We start from the raw sequence: 14,304 nt of genomic DNA, 5'->3' as shown, positions 1-14,304 counted from the left end.
TGGGAGCTGGTGCAACAAGAGGAGCTCAGCCTCTGCCTTCTGGCTGAGATGTCACCCTTCAAACAGCAATGCCTGCCTGGAGATAATGATGGCAGTTGCCAAAAGGGCTTCGTTTGGCACATGGTATCTTGAAAGGACGTACACCGTCCTTTCAGCTATCAAAGGCTAGTTCAAATGACATAAAAATGAGAACTCTCCAATGGAGTCTTACAGTAGGTGGAGAGTCCGAAAAACACTCCTTCAGTCATTTCGCTGAGAGTCACTGATTGGGGACACCAAGAATATAGGAAGGAATGCAGAAAGAAAAGATGAAATTGTGTTCAGGATCGGGGGGAGGGATGAACAGGGCGTGCTTGCCTTGAATCCAGGCTTTGTTGGGGGGTGGGGCATAAAGATGGAACGGGTCTGAAACTACAAAGTGGTGATGGTAACACAGTATCACCAGAGTTACACAACAGTGTTCCCAGATTGCAACAATGATGAAAAAGTTTACTAATCCCAACTTAACCAACAAAAATACAGGAAACCATACAAAAAATAAAACATCACCAGAAAGGTGGAAACAAACCACATGCAAAGCAGTTCAGGGGAAAGGAACTCCATGTCCCCTGGGGGCAGACCGAGTTGCCGGCATCCACGGTGAGCAGACAGGGATGGAGGCTGCAGAGCCGACCGCTCCCCTGGACGTGGTGTTTCCGGTAAGGGCTCTGGGTCTCTGTCCAGAGCGGGGGCTCTTTCTCCCTGCAGGGCTGGGTGAGTCATCGTGGGCGTCTGGGTGTTGCGCGGGAGCCAGGGCAGGCTCTCCCTGCCGAGGCGGTGACTCTTCCTCTGCCTCGGGTTCTCTTGCCAAAGCCCGAGCAGGTAGAGGTGCACGTGGAGGTGGAGGTTCTCGCTGAGGGGGTGGGACATCAGTGCCTGGGGCTGGGGGTCCTGCAGGCACGGAGATCCGATCTGCCCGGTGTGCTGGCCAGTACCCAGCTGGCCTGGTGTCTCTGCGAGGGCAAGTCTCGCTTCTCCATCTGCCCTCGGTGGATCCCTGGGTCCTGCACCTGGAGCCACCACCTGTGTGGGGACAGGTCTGGGAAGTGGAGCCTGGTTCCAGTTGGAGGCCAGTGCTAGAGCTGGGGGAGAAGCAAAGTTTGCCCACAGGCCAGCCTTGGCATGTGCGTACCCCGGGACAGAAACCTTCCAAGAGGTTCCCAAAGAATACCCAGCGTCAGATGTCTTTTGGGACTGAAGTGTGCAAGATGGGGGGCGGGGGGTGTGAGGCCAGCGCTTGCTGCAGGCCCAGCAGCAGCTTTCGAGGACTCGTCCCTGTGTAGCTCAGCACCCCTCCCCACACACTCCCGTGCACCAGCCCCAGCGTCCTCACCTCTGTGCTGTGGCGTGCTGGGCTCCAGGTCCTCCTGGTGCCTCAGAGGCCGGGGTTCTCTGGACTCTGGGTCGGAGCCGGGTGTGCTGAGCTCCGTGGAAGCCTCAGACTGGGCCGCCGGCTGTATCCTGGGCGGTGTCTCGGCAGCAGGCCTTCCCCACCTCCGCGTCTCCCCCGGTGGGGCTGATGCCTCCGTGGGCACGCTGACCTGGAGCCTGCACTGGGCCTCACGGGCGGGCGGGTGGTGCTCCGACCCCTCCCTCTGGGAGCTGGATGGGGTGTCCCCGTCCTCGGCCTCATCACGTGGGAAGCTCTGCAACGACAGTGACCGTCAGCCAGCCATGCTGGGAGTTTTCCGAGCTGGGCCTGGCCAGTGGAGCCGCTGCTTCTGCATGCTCGAACTTCTCTTCCCAGAAGGGTCAGAGACGTGTGTCTGCTCAGATCCCCACCCGGGAGGAAAGAGACCCATCTGAGGGTGTGAGGTCAGCCTGGCCGGTCGGCGCTGCCCACACTCTCCCCATCCCGCCCAGCCTGCTCTCCCCTGGGGTGTGGGCACAACTTGTCCACAGGCTTCTGACCCCACATCCGCCTGGGCTTCCTTGAGGGAGACACAGCCCGAGAAACCCGCATCCCCACACACAGGCAAAGGACCCGGTGTTTCCGGGTGGCATGGGAGAGGTGGCCTGGCCCGGCCTGGGGCTCCCCGTGTTACCTTTCTGTTTCTCCGGGCAAAGGGCCAGAGGCCTCTCGGGGGTGTCCTGAGCCAACGTCGACAGGGTGCCCACTCACACTGCCTGTGAGCTCTCCTGAGGCCCCGGCCTCTGGGCAGGGGCAAACAGCAGAACATCTTGGCAGCAAGTGATCCGGCTGGGGGCTCCTCTCCGCTCTGGAGGCCTGGATACCCGGATTGCGGGTTCTGTTGGGTTCTGTTGCCGGCAGGTGACATCATTTCCTGGGGTTCGTGCTGAGGTCCCTTCCTCAAAACTTCCCAAGGGAATCTCTGGGTTTCTGACTGCTCGACCACCCCCCTTAGGCCATGTGCAGGCACAATGACACCCACACGGCCCAGCCCACAGCCCTGGGGAGGCCTGGGTTCAGCCAGGGCCTGAGCTCCGAGGACCATGCTGCTCTCAGACCAGGCTCCTTCTTCTCATAAGTGGTGTGGCCCTGGACAAGCATATGCCCCTCAGGGTTGCCCCAGTCTCTCCATCTGCAGAGTGGGGGTCATTCTCCCATCTGCTTCCTAGGTCTGTCGGCCTACGAGCAGCTCCATGCCTTTCCACCTGGGGCCGATATCACGTGGAGCTCGTGCGCTGAGACTTCAGAAAGAAAGATTCCATCCAGGGCTGACACAGCACAGAATGGGGCAGAACGAGGCCTGGATGCGCCGTGGAACCCAGGAAAAGGCACTCCCCCTCCTGACTGTTTTGAGACCCCGCATCCAAGTTGGAGGACCGAAAGGAAGACTCGAAGGTCTCCCTCTCTTATAGAAAAGAGTAGCCAACTTTCTGGTCCTCTGTTTCCATTGAGATTCTGTTCAAGGGTCCCAGCTCGGCTTCTGCGGGTGGCTGAGCTTCTAATGGCTCCCTGCGTTCTTGTCTTTTCCTCTCCAAACCTTCCGTCCTTTTCCCCCTTCTGGGGTGGAAGGGCGCTGTCATTGCTTCTACCTTCGAGACAGATTGAGGAATAGTCTGGACCATCGACTCCTTTCCTCTCTTTGGTTCCGTGTCTCTCTCTGGCTGTGTCCCTCTCTTTTCCTTTCTCAATTCCGTCTGTGTCTTCCTCTTTCTCTCTCGTGTGTGGATGGATGGATGGATGCTAGGGATGCACATGTATATGATTAGATGAGGGTTATGTTTTAGGGATAGGTTAGAGGGAGAGAAAGGCTTTAGGTCAGAGTTGGTCATGGGGGAAGGGTCAAGGGTGGTGGTGGTGTTTCTTGGAATCTGAGTGCTGTGCATTCTTCGTCTCTTTCCATATGAACCCCTTCTCAGATACACCACTTGCAAGGAGTCTCTCGTGTTCCGTTTCCTATCTTTTGCATTTGTGAATGCTTAGCCTCTCTGTTGTGAATAGGTTCCATTGGATGGAAACCCAGTGGTGTACTTCGTTTACCTCTTTCCCTTACTTGAAGAGACCCATTTCGACCTCCGCCCAGCAAATGGCAAGGAGACTCTGATGTTAAGGAGCCTTTGACCTACGCTTCTTTCTAGCTATCTCATGACATCAGTCTTTAGGGTGAGGTTTTTCCCCGATATTGAGGTGGTATGAGATCAAACCCAATAGCGTTCTTCAGATGTAGCTGTCTGGTTTTCCCATGGACATTGATTGAAGAGGCTTTCTTGTTCCCATTTGGATATTCTCACCGTCTGTGTCAGAGATGAGTTGACCATGGATGCTGGGGTTTGTTTCTGGACCCTCAACTTTATTCCATCGATCTGGATCTGTGTGTGTTGTTGTATTCCCAATAGCATACTGTCCTGCTGCTGCTGCTGCGGCTAAGTCACTTCAGTCGTGTCTGACTCTGCAAGACCCCATGGCCTGTAGCCTACCAGGCTCCTCCGTCCAGGACATTTTCCAGGCAAGAGTACTGGAGTGGGTCGCCATTGCCTTCTCCGATACTCTCCTGAGGATCCTAGTTTGGTCGTCTAATTTCCTTTCACACAACCTTGGATGTCCGTATCGGGGCTTTTTCGTCGGATTGTATTGACAATGTAGGCTCTTTTCTGTTTCCGTACCCCTTTTGCAATTCTTTGTTCGGTGCGAAAATGCATTGGCATTTTGGGAGGAATAGCATGGAAGCTGTGGATTGCCATGTGGGGCTGTGACATGATTTTCCCAGTAGGAATTCTTTCAAGCCCTGAGCACAGCTTCTCTTTCCAGTGATTGGTGTGGGCTTGATCTTCCTCCTTCCATCTCTCGCCGTTTTGTGAGAACAGGTCCATCCTTCCCTTCTGGGGTAGATGGACTCGTGGATATCACTTCAGTGAATGGCATTGTCAGTGGGGGTGATAATTCCCTTCTCATTGGAAGACTTTGCTGTGAGTATTAGAAATGCAAGTGACTTCTCTTCCCCTTCCTCCCTGTCCATGTCTCAGAGCCACCGGGAAACAGAGGCCTCATCCACGGTCACACAGGCCTGAGGGGGTGCAACTAGACTGTTGTTTCTTCAGGCCCTCAGTGCTGGACATCATCCGGGATACTCTGTGTGTGTCTTCCTCCGTCTGGTGTCCCTTCAGACCTTTCCCTAGTTTTCACAGGCTTGTTGTGTTGGCGTTCTTTGTCTGTTTGGAGACACATCCTTGATAAGCTTTGTGTTTCCACTCATTCGTCTCGCGATGTATGACCTGTCTTTTGCTTTTGTAATGAGGTCTTTCCCACAGTAGATATCTTTGATTTTGCAAAGTCCACTGTATTCTCTGGGTTTTTTTTGTGGACTGCCTTTTAGTTTTGTGTGTGAAGACTCAAAGCACGTGTCCGGTTTCTGCTCATTGTTCTTCTAGATTTGTGACAAGTTTTCATGGAAAGTTTGTCTAGGGATAACTGGAAGTGAACTCGGTGTAAGGTGTCAAGTCTCCATCTCCATTCATGTCATCCCCTGCAGTTTCCAATTCCCTGTTCCTGAGTGGTTTTGGAGATCTTGTGGGAAGGTTGGTTGCATTGGAGTTTGCATTTCCACCTTGATTCGATTCACACTGTTCTGCCCTCAGGGACACTGTCAAGGGGGAGTGAGGAGCAGCCTGCACTTCCAGCAGTGACCACACGGTGGGGCGAGTGCTGCTCTCCCCTCTGGGAGCCCCAGGCCACAGGCATCCCAGTGAGGAGCCAGCTCTGTGCTCAGCTGAAAGGAGTTAGTCTCTCAGGAGCCTCGGAGCCCTTGCCTTTGGATCACCCAGGGTGGGCATTTACTGGGACAGAAAAAATTGCCCTGAATTCCATGGACGGAAGAGCCTGGCTGTGTAGAGTTGGTGAGTTGCCGTGAATCAGACACAACTGAGGACACAAAAATTCAATAGATTAAAACACATTTTGGGGGTGGGGGGGAGTGAAAGTGGGTGATGTGGGTTTTTTTGTCTTATATAATAGCCAAGGGAAATCTAGTTTAAACCTAAATTCACATAGATGGGAAAGGTATAGCTCTCCGTCACCCTATTTAAAAAAAAAAAAAAACTACTAAACTTTTCTGAAAGTTTATTTAGTAGCTTCCTTGAGCAGTTTATTGTGGAGCATTTTTTTTTTCTGTGACATTGGCCTCATTAAAAATTATGGTTTGCCTTTAGTGGATAATTTTGTTCATTAGTTTCTTAGAGAACCTTGGTAATCTTTGAGTTTCCTGGGGAGTATGGTCACATGACCTGGCCCTGGCCAATCGGTGCGTTCCACCTCCCTGGCCACTGTGATTGGCTCCGGGCTGGGGCAGTGCCCAATCGGGGCCCAGGGCCGGGCCTCACGTTGGAAGCCAGGGGAAGACGAGCTCTCGTCCTGCTGGGGTAGGGGAAGGGGTGGGGCCGGGGGAGGTCAGGCTCCAGCAGTGGGAGGGGCTTGAGGTCCGCCTGCGGCAGTTGGTGACGTTCCTGCTCCCCTCAGGGCAGAGCCGCCGGCCTGAGAATGAGGGCGCTGCTGAGCCCAGGGGCTGGGATGGCCCGTTGCTGCTGTGGTCCCAGAGCTCCACCCGAGACCTGAGGGAAGCCGTCTGCCCGTGAGTCCTCTCCCGCTTGTCTGTCAGCTTGTTTGAAGCATGCTGGGTTTTCTGCCCAGCTGGCTAAGGGGAGTCCCTGGAAATGCAAGGGTGTGGGTTTTGGCAGACTTCAGGGAAGACATGCCAGATGAGCCTGGGAGACTCCAGCTTAAGCTGGATTCAGGAGATATCTCTTCGGGCCAGCTAGTAATTGTAGGATAAGCCTAATGAGTCTTCACAGGATGAAGAGAGTAACGTGCCAAGGTAGCAATTGATGTCCTCATTCGAGAGGATGAAGCTGGTGCTCAGAGAAGGGGGGAACTTGGCCACAGCAAGGAGGTGTGCACCCAGACAGAACCCCCCAGATCCGGCCATTGGAGCTCAGGGAGGCCACTGGTGTGGCTTGTCCCTGTGGCAGGGCCCGAGGCAGGCAGCCCACCCTGATTCCTGCGGGGGCCTGACTTGGGAAGTGCCATCTGGTAGCTTTGAGACTCACCAAACCAAATTGCACTGGAGAGAGGAGGGACACCTTCCTTCATCCACCCCCCACCCCCGCCGGATTCCCACATACCCTGACCCCTTTCTCTCGATTTCGGAGCCATTTCCAGAGTCCCGCTCATATGACCTCATTTGAAGTGCACTGTGGACGGGCTGCCATCTGCAGCTGCTACCACAGCAGCCAAGGGCTTTAGCTCCCGACTACCTCCCTTCCTTTGGAACTTGGGGGCCCTCTACTCCCCACTTGCACACCACAGACCTTTGCTGAGGATTGTGGGGACCCTCACTCAGTTTGCAGCACGTTGTAGCCATCCCTGTCCTCCCTTGAAACTCAGCTTGTGAGCTCCTTTGGAGCAGCGTGGCCCACCTGGCTGCAACGGAAGAGACACAGCTGACAGTGAAACAACAGCTTAGATCTGAGAGCCGGAAAGCTCTGTCAAAAGGGACCTCCCTCTTCACACCGTAGAGGCTGTAGGAGCCGCCAGGCTTTCGGAACCAGTGCTGGGGCCAAAATGACTCCACAGCTGTTTTCCTTCCTGGGGAGGGTTCTGGCTCGAGCGGGAATGGCTCAAGTCTCCTAAGGTTCTGAAAGCCCACTGTGTGCAGATTCACGGTACACAGAGAGGAAAAGGTGGAGTCCTAGCCTGGAGGTGGTCACAGCTCACGGATGAGCCAGGCAGGCAGGCAGGCAGGGCATGAGAACACCTGAGCTGCCTTCATGAGTGAATGGTGTGGGGGCAGAGGAAGAGAAGCCGGTCTGCTCCCTCGTGTGGTGCCCAGGGCAGGTTGTCCCCAGAGGAAACCCTTACGACGGTGAGGACTATCACTGCTGTTTCCCAAGGGGTTCCGTCGGTGCGTGTCTTCCCCGGAGCGGTCAGGCCGTCTCTCAAGTACACTGGCCATGGGCATTGCCTCTCCTTGGAACTTCCCATGTGTTTCTCTTTTTTATGGAACAGTGATTTTCTAGAGTGGTTCTGGGCCACAAGGATGTTGGGTCATTTTCTAGCCTTCTGTCATGAAGAACGCTTTCCTGGGCATGGGGGTGGTTTGTTGTTCCAGCTCCCTTTCTTGGCTTCTTTTGGGAGCTGGTGCAACAAGAGGAGCTCAGCCTCTGCCTTCTGGCTGAGATGTCACCCTTCAAACAGCAATGCCTGCCTGGAGATAATGATGGCAGTTGCCAAAAGGGCTTCGTTTGGCACATGGTATCTTGAAAGGACGTACACCGTCCTTTCAGCTATCAAAGGCTAGTTCAAATGACATAAAAATGAGAACTCTCCAATGGAGTCTTACAGTAGGTGGAGAGTCCGAAAAACACTCCTTCAGTCATTTCGCTGAGAGTCACTGATTGGGGACACCAAGAATATAGGAAGGAATGCAGAAAGAAAAGATGAAATTGTGTTCAGGATCGGGGGGAGGGATGAACAGGGCGTGCTTGCCTTGAATCCAGGCTTTGTTGGGGGGTGGGGCATAAAGATGGAACGGGTCTGAAACTACAAAGTGGTGATGGTAACACAGTATCACCAGAGTTACACAACAGTGTTCCCAGATTGCAACAATGATGAAAAAGTTTACTAATCCCAACTTAACCAACAAAAATACAGGAAACCATACAAAAAATAAAACATCACCAGAAAGGTGGAAACAAACCACATGCAAAGCAGTTCAGGGGAAAGGAACTCCATGTCCCCTGGGGGCAGACCGAGTTGCCGGCATCCACGGTGAGCAGACAGGGATGGAGGCTGCAGAGCCGACCGCTCCCCTGGACGTGGTGTTTCCGGTAAGGGCTCTGGGTCTCTGTCCAGAGCGGGGGCTCTTTCTCCCTGCAGGGCTGGGTGAGTCATCGTGGGCGTCTGGGTGTTGCGCGGGAGCCAGGGCAGGCTCTCCCTGCCGAGGCGGTGACTCTTCCTCTGCCTCGGGTTCTCTTGCCAAAGCCCGAGCAGGTAGAGGTGCACGTGGAGGTGGAGGTTCTCGCTGAGGGGGTGGGACATCAGTGCCTGGGGCTGGGGGTCCTGCAGGCACGGAGATCCGATCTGCCCGGTGTGCTGGCCAGTACCCAGCTGGCCTGGTGTCTCTGCGAGGGCAAGTCTCGCTTCTCCATCTGCCCTCGGTGGATCCCTGGGTCCTGCACCTGGAGCCACCACCTGTGTGGGGACAGGTCTGGGAAGTGGAGCCTGGTTCCAGTTGGAGGCCAGTGCTAGAGCTGGGGGAGAAGCAAAGTTTGCCCACAGGCCAGCCTTGGCATGTGCGTACCCCGGGACAGAAACCTTCCAAGAGGTTCCCAAAGAATACCCAGCGTCAGATGTCTTTTGGGACTGAAGTGTGCAAGATGGGGGGCGGGGGGTGTGAGGCCAGCGCTTGCTGCAGGCCCAGCAGCAGCTTTCGAGGACTCGTCCCTGTGTAGCTCAGCACCCCTCCCCACACACTCCCGTGCACCAGCCCCAGCGTCCTCACCTCTGTGCTGTGGCGTGCTGGGCTCCAGGTCCTCCTGGTGCCTCAGAGGCCGGGGTTCTCTGGACTCTGGGTCGGAGCCGGGTGTGCTGAGCTCCGTGGAAGCCTCAGACTGGGCCGCCGGCTGTATCCTGGGCGGTGTCTCGGCAGCAGGCCTTCCCCACCTCCGCGTCTCCCCCGGTGGGGCTGATGCCTCCGTGGGCACGCTGACCTGGAGCCTGCACTGGGCCTCACGGGCGGGCGGGTGGTGCTCCGACCCCTCCCTCTGGGAGCTGGATGGGGTGTCCCCGTCCTCGGCCTCATCACGTGGGAAGCTCTGCAACGACAGTGACCGTCAGCCAGCCATGCTGGGAGTTTTCCGAGCTGGGCCTGGCCAGTGGAGCCGCTGCTTCTGCCTGCTCGAACTTCTCTTCCCAGAAGGGTCAGAGACGTGTGTCTGCTCAGATCCCCACCCGGGAGGAAAGAGACCCATCTGAGGGTGTGAGGTCAGCCTGGCCGGTCGGCGCTGCCCACACTCTCCCCATCCCGCCCAGCCTGCTCTCCCCTGGGGTGTGGGCACAACTTGTCCACAGGCTTCTGACCCCACATCCGCCTGGGCTTCCTTGAGGGAGACACAGCCCGAGAAACCCGCATCCCCACACACAGGCAAAGGACCCGGTGTTTCCGGGTGGCATGGGAGAGGTGGCCTGGCCCGGCCTGGGGCTCCCCGTGTTACCTTTCTGTTTCTCCGGGCAAAGGGCCAGAGGCCTCTCGGGGGTGTCCTGAGCCAACGTCGACAGGGTGCCCACGCACACTGCCTGTGAGCTCTCCTGAGGCCCCGGCCTCTGGGCAGGGGCAAACAGCAGAACATCTTGGCAGCAAGTGATCTGGCTGGGGGCTCCTCTCCGCTCTGGAGGCCTGGATACCCGGATTGCGGGTTCTGTTGGGTTCTGTTGCCGGCAGGTGACATCATTTCCTGGGGTTCGTGCTGAGGTCCCTTCCTCAAAACTTCCCAAGGGAATCTCTGGGTTTCTGACTGCTCGACCACCCCCCTTAGGCCATGTGCAGGCACAATGACACCCACACGGCCCAGCCCACAGCCCTGGGGAGGCCTGGGTTCAGCCAGGGCCTGAGCTCCGAGGACCATGCTGCTCTCAGACCAGGCTCCTTCTTCTCATAAGTGGTGTGGCCCTGGACAAGCATATGCCCCTCAGGGTTGCCCCAGTCTCTCCATCTGCAGAGTGGGGGTCATTCTCCCATCTGCTTCCTAGGTCTGTCGGCCTACGAGCAGCTCCATGCCTTTCCACCTGGGGCCGATATCACGTGGAGCTCGTGCGCTGAGACTTCAGAAAGAAAGATTCCATCCAGGGCTGACACAGCACAGAATGGGGCAGAACGAGGCCTGGATGCGCCGTGGAACCCAGGAAAAGGCACTCCCCCTCCTGACTGTTTTGAGACCCCGCATCCAAGTTGGAGGACCGAAAGGAAGACTCGAAGGTCTCCCTCTCTTATAGAAAAGAGTAGCCAACTTTCTGGTCCTCTGTTTCCATTGAGATTCTGTTCAAGGGTCCCAGCTCGGCTTCTGCGGGTGGCTGAGCTTCTAATGGCTCCCTGCGTTCTTGTCTTTTCCTCTCCAAACCTTCCGTCCTTTTCCCCCTTCTGGGGTGGAAGGGCGCTGTCATTGCTTCTACCTTCGAGACAGATTGAGGAAAAGTCTGGACCATCGACTCCTTTCCTCTCTTTGGTTCCGTGTCTCTCTCTGGCTGTGTCCCTCTCTTTTCCTTTCTCAATTCCGTCTGTGTCTTCCTCTTTCTCTCTCGTGTGTGGATGGATGGATGGATGCTAGGGATGCACATGTATATGATTAGATGAGGGTTATGTTTTAGGGATAGGTTAGAGGGAGAGAAAGGCTTTAGGTCAGAGTTGGTCATGGGGGAAGGGTCAAGGGTGGTGGTGGTGTTTCTTGGAATCTGAGTGCTGTGCATTCTTCGTCTCTTTCCATATGAACCCCTTCTCAGATACACCACTTGCAAGGAGTCTCTCGTGTTCCGTTTCCTATCTTTTGCATTTGTGAATGCTTAGCCTCTCTGTTGTGAATAGGTTCCATTGGATGGAAACCCAGTGGTGTACTTCGTTTACCTCTTTCCCTTACTTGAAGAGACCCATTTCGACCTCCGCCCAGCAAATGGCAAGGAGACTCTGATGTTAAGGAGCCTTTGACCTACGCTTCTTTCTAGCTATCTCATGACATCAGTCTTTAGGGTGAGGTTTTTCCCCGATATTGAGGTGGTATGAGATCAAACCCAATAGCGTTCTTCAGATGTAGCTGTCTGGTTTTCCCATGGACATTGATTGAAGAGGCTTTCTTGTTCCCATTTGGATATTCTCCCCGTCTGTGTCAGAGATGAGTTGACCATGGATGCTGGGGTTTGTTTCTGGACCCTCAACTTTATTCCATCGATCTGGATCTGTGTGTGTTGTTGTATTCCCAATAGCATACTGTCCTGCTGCTGCTGCTGCGGCTAAGTCACTTCAGTCGTGTCTGACTCTGCATGACCCCGTGGCCTGCAGCCTACCAGGCTCCTCCGTCCAGGACATTTTCCAGGCAAGAGTACTGGAGTGGGTCGCCATTGCCTCCTCCGATACTCTCCTGAGGATCCTAGTTTGGTCGTCTAATTTCCTTTCACACAACCTTGGATGTCCGTATCGGGGCTTTTTCGTCGGATTGTATTGACAATGTAGGCTCTTTTCTGTTTCCGTACCCCTTTTGCAATTCTTTGTTCGGTGCGAAAATGCATTGGCATTTTGGGAGGAATAGCATGGAAGCTGTGGATTGCCATGTGGGGCTGTGACATGATTTTCCCAGTAGGAATTCTTTCAAGCCCTGAGCACAGCTTCTCTTTCCAGTGATTGGTGTGGGCTTGATCTTCCTCCTTCCATCTCTCGCCGTTTTGTGAGAACAGGTCCATCCTTCCCTTCTGGGGTAGATGGACTCGTGGGTATCACTTCAGTGAATGGCATTGTCAGTGGGGGTGATAATTCCCTTCTCATTGGAAGACTTTGCTGTGAGTATTAGAAATGCAAGTGACTTCTCTTCCCCTTCCTCCCTGTCCATGTCTCAGAGCCACCGGGAAACAGAGGCCTCATCCACGGTCACACAGGCCTGAGGGGGTGCAACTAGACTGTTGTTTCTTCAGGCCCTCAGTGCTGGACATCATCCGGGATACTCTGTGTGTGTCTTCCTCCGTCTGGTGTCCCTTCAGACCTTTCCCTAGTTTTCACAGGCTTGTTGTGTTGGCGTTCTTTGTCTGTTTGGAGACACATCCTTGATAAGCTTTGTGTTTCCACTCATTCGTCTCACGATGTATGACCTGTCTTTTGCTTTTGTAATGAGGTCTTTCCCACAGTAGATATCTTTGATTTTGCAAAGTCCACTGTATTCTCTGGGTTTTTTTTGTGGACTGCCTTTTAGTTTTGTGTGTGAAGACTCAAAGCACGTGTCCGGTTTCTGCTCATTGTTCTTCTAGATTTGTGACAAGTTTTCATGGAAAGTTTGTCTAGGGATAACTGGAAGTGAACTCGGTGTAAGGTGTCAAGTCTCCATCTCCATTCATGTCATCCCCTGCAGTTTCCAATTCCCTGTTCCTGAGTGGTTTTGGAGATCTTGTGGGAAGGTTGGTTGCATTGGAGTTTGCCTTTCCACCTTGATTCGATTCACACTGTTCTGCCCTCAGGGACACTGTCAAGGGGGAGTGAGGAGCAGCCTGCACTTCCAGCAGTGACCACACGGTGGGGCGAGTGCTGCTCTCCCCTCTGGGAGCCCCAGGCCACAGGCATCCCAGTGAGGAGCCAGCTCTGTGCTCAGCTGAAAGGAGTTAGTCTCTCAGGAGCCTCGGAGCCCTTGCCTTTGGATCACCCAGGGTGGGCATTTACTGGGACAGAAAAAATTGCCCTGAATTCCATGGACGGAAGAGCCTGGCTGTGTAGAGTTGGTGAGTTGCCGTGAATCAGACACAACTGAGGACACAAAAATTCAATAGATTAAAACACATTTTGGGGGTGGGGGGGAGTGAAAGTGGGTGATGTGGGTTTTTTTGTCTTATATAATAGCCAAGGGAAATCTAGTTTAAACCTAAATTCACATAGATGGGAAAGGTATAGCTCTCCGTCACCCTATTTAAAAAAAAAAAAAAAACTACTAAACTTTTCTGAAAGTTTATTTAGTAGCTTCCTTGAGCAGTTTATTGTGGAGCATTTTTTTTTTCTGTGACATTGGCCTCATTAAAAATTATGGTTTGCCTTTAGTGGATAATTTTGTTCATTGGTTTCTTAGAGAACCTTGGTAATCTTTGAGTTTCCTGGGGAGTATGGTCACATGACCTGGCCCTGGCCAATCGGTGCGTTCCACCTCCCTGGCCACTGTGATTGGCTCCGGGCTGGGGCAGTGCCCAATCGGGGCCCAGGGCCGGGCCTCACGTTGGAAGCCAGGGGAAGACGAGCTCTCGTCCTGCTGGGGTAGGGGAAGGGGTGGGGCCGGGGGAGGTCAGGCTCCAGCAGTGGGAGGGGCTTGAGGTCCGCCTGCGGCAGTTGGTGACGTTCCTGCTCCCCTCAGGGCAGAGCCGCCGGCCTGAGAATGAGGGCGCTGCTGAGCCCAGGGGCTGGGATGGCCCGTTGCTGCTGTGGTCCCAGAGCTCCACCCGAGACCTGAGGGAAGCCGTCTGCCCGTGAGTCCTCTCCCGCTTGTCTGTCAGCTTGTTTGAAGCATGCTGGGTTTTCTGCCCAGCTGGCTAAGGGGAGTCCCTGGAAATGCAAGGGTGTGGGTTTTGGCAGACTTCAGGGAAGACATGCCAGATGAGCCTGGGAGACTCCAGCTTAAGCTGGATTCAGGAGATATCTCTTCGGGCCAGCTAGTAATTGTAGGATAAGCCTAATGAGTCTTCACAGGATGAAGAGAGTAACGTGCCAAGGTAGCAATTGATGTCCTCATTCGAGAGGATGAAGCTGGTGCTCAGAGAAGGGGGGAACTTGGCCACAGCAAGGAGGTGTGCACCCAGACAGAACCCCCCAGATCCGGCCATTGGAGCTCAGGGAGGCCACTGGTGTGGCTTGTCCCTGTGGCAGGGCCCGAGGCAGGCAGCCCACCCTGATTCCTGCGGGGGCCTGACTTGGGAAGTGCCATCTGGTAGCTTTGAGACTCACCAAACCAAATTGCACTGGAGAGAGGAGGGACACCTTCCTTCATCCACCCCCCACCCCCGCCGGATTCCCACATACCCTGACCCCTTTCTCTCGATTTCGGAGCCATTTCCAGAGTCCCGCTCATATGACC

General features: G+C 54.7%; 3 protein-coding genes across 3 annotated transcripts in view; 1 reads left to right on the top strand and 2 right to left on the bottom strand.

Annotated features, from left to right (window-relative positions):
- LOC145527590 (uncharacterized) overlaps positions 1-2,270 on the bottom strand; it is a 123,839-nt gene extending 121,569 nt beyond the window's left edge. Inside the window, exon 1 of one of the 2 annotated variants that reach the window (XM_081545707.1) lies at positions 2,085-2,270. In XM_081545707.1, coding sequence (XP_081401833.1) covers positions 2,085-2,219 — 135 coding nt within the window. In that variant the 5' untranslated portion in view covers positions 2,220-2,270. The remainder of the gene's footprint in view (positions 1-2,084) is intronic. The other variant, XM_081545705.1, reaches the window with a different exon arrangement.
- Positions 1-14,304, top strand: part of LOC145527546 (uncharacterized) — a 131,263-nt gene that overhangs the window by 39,195 nt on the left and 77,764 nt on the right.
- Positions 5,960-9,896, bottom strand: LOC145527514 (uncharacterized). The gene is made up of 3 exons (XM_081545608.1): positions 9,712-9,896; positions 9,000-9,312; positions 5,960-8,748 (listed from the first exon to the last, which is right to left on the bottom strand). The coding sequence occupies exons 1-3, from the start codon at positions 9,844-9,846 to the stop codon at positions 8,120-8,122; spliced, it is 1,077 nt and encodes a 358-aa protein (XP_081401734.1). The 5' UTR covers positions 9,847-9,896; the 3' UTR covers positions 5,960-8,119.

This window comes from Giraffa tippelskirchi, chromosome 11 (assembly GCF_054371585.1).
Source record: "Giraffa tippelskirchi isolate mGirTip1 chromosome 11, T2T-mGirTip1v1.2.pri, whole genome shotgun sequence".
Taxonomy (NCBI): domain Eukaryota; kingdom Metazoa; phylum Chordata; class Mammalia; order Artiodactyla; family Giraffidae; genus Giraffa; species Giraffa tippelskirchi.
This window is presented reverse-complemented; position numbering and strand designations above follow the sequence as displayed.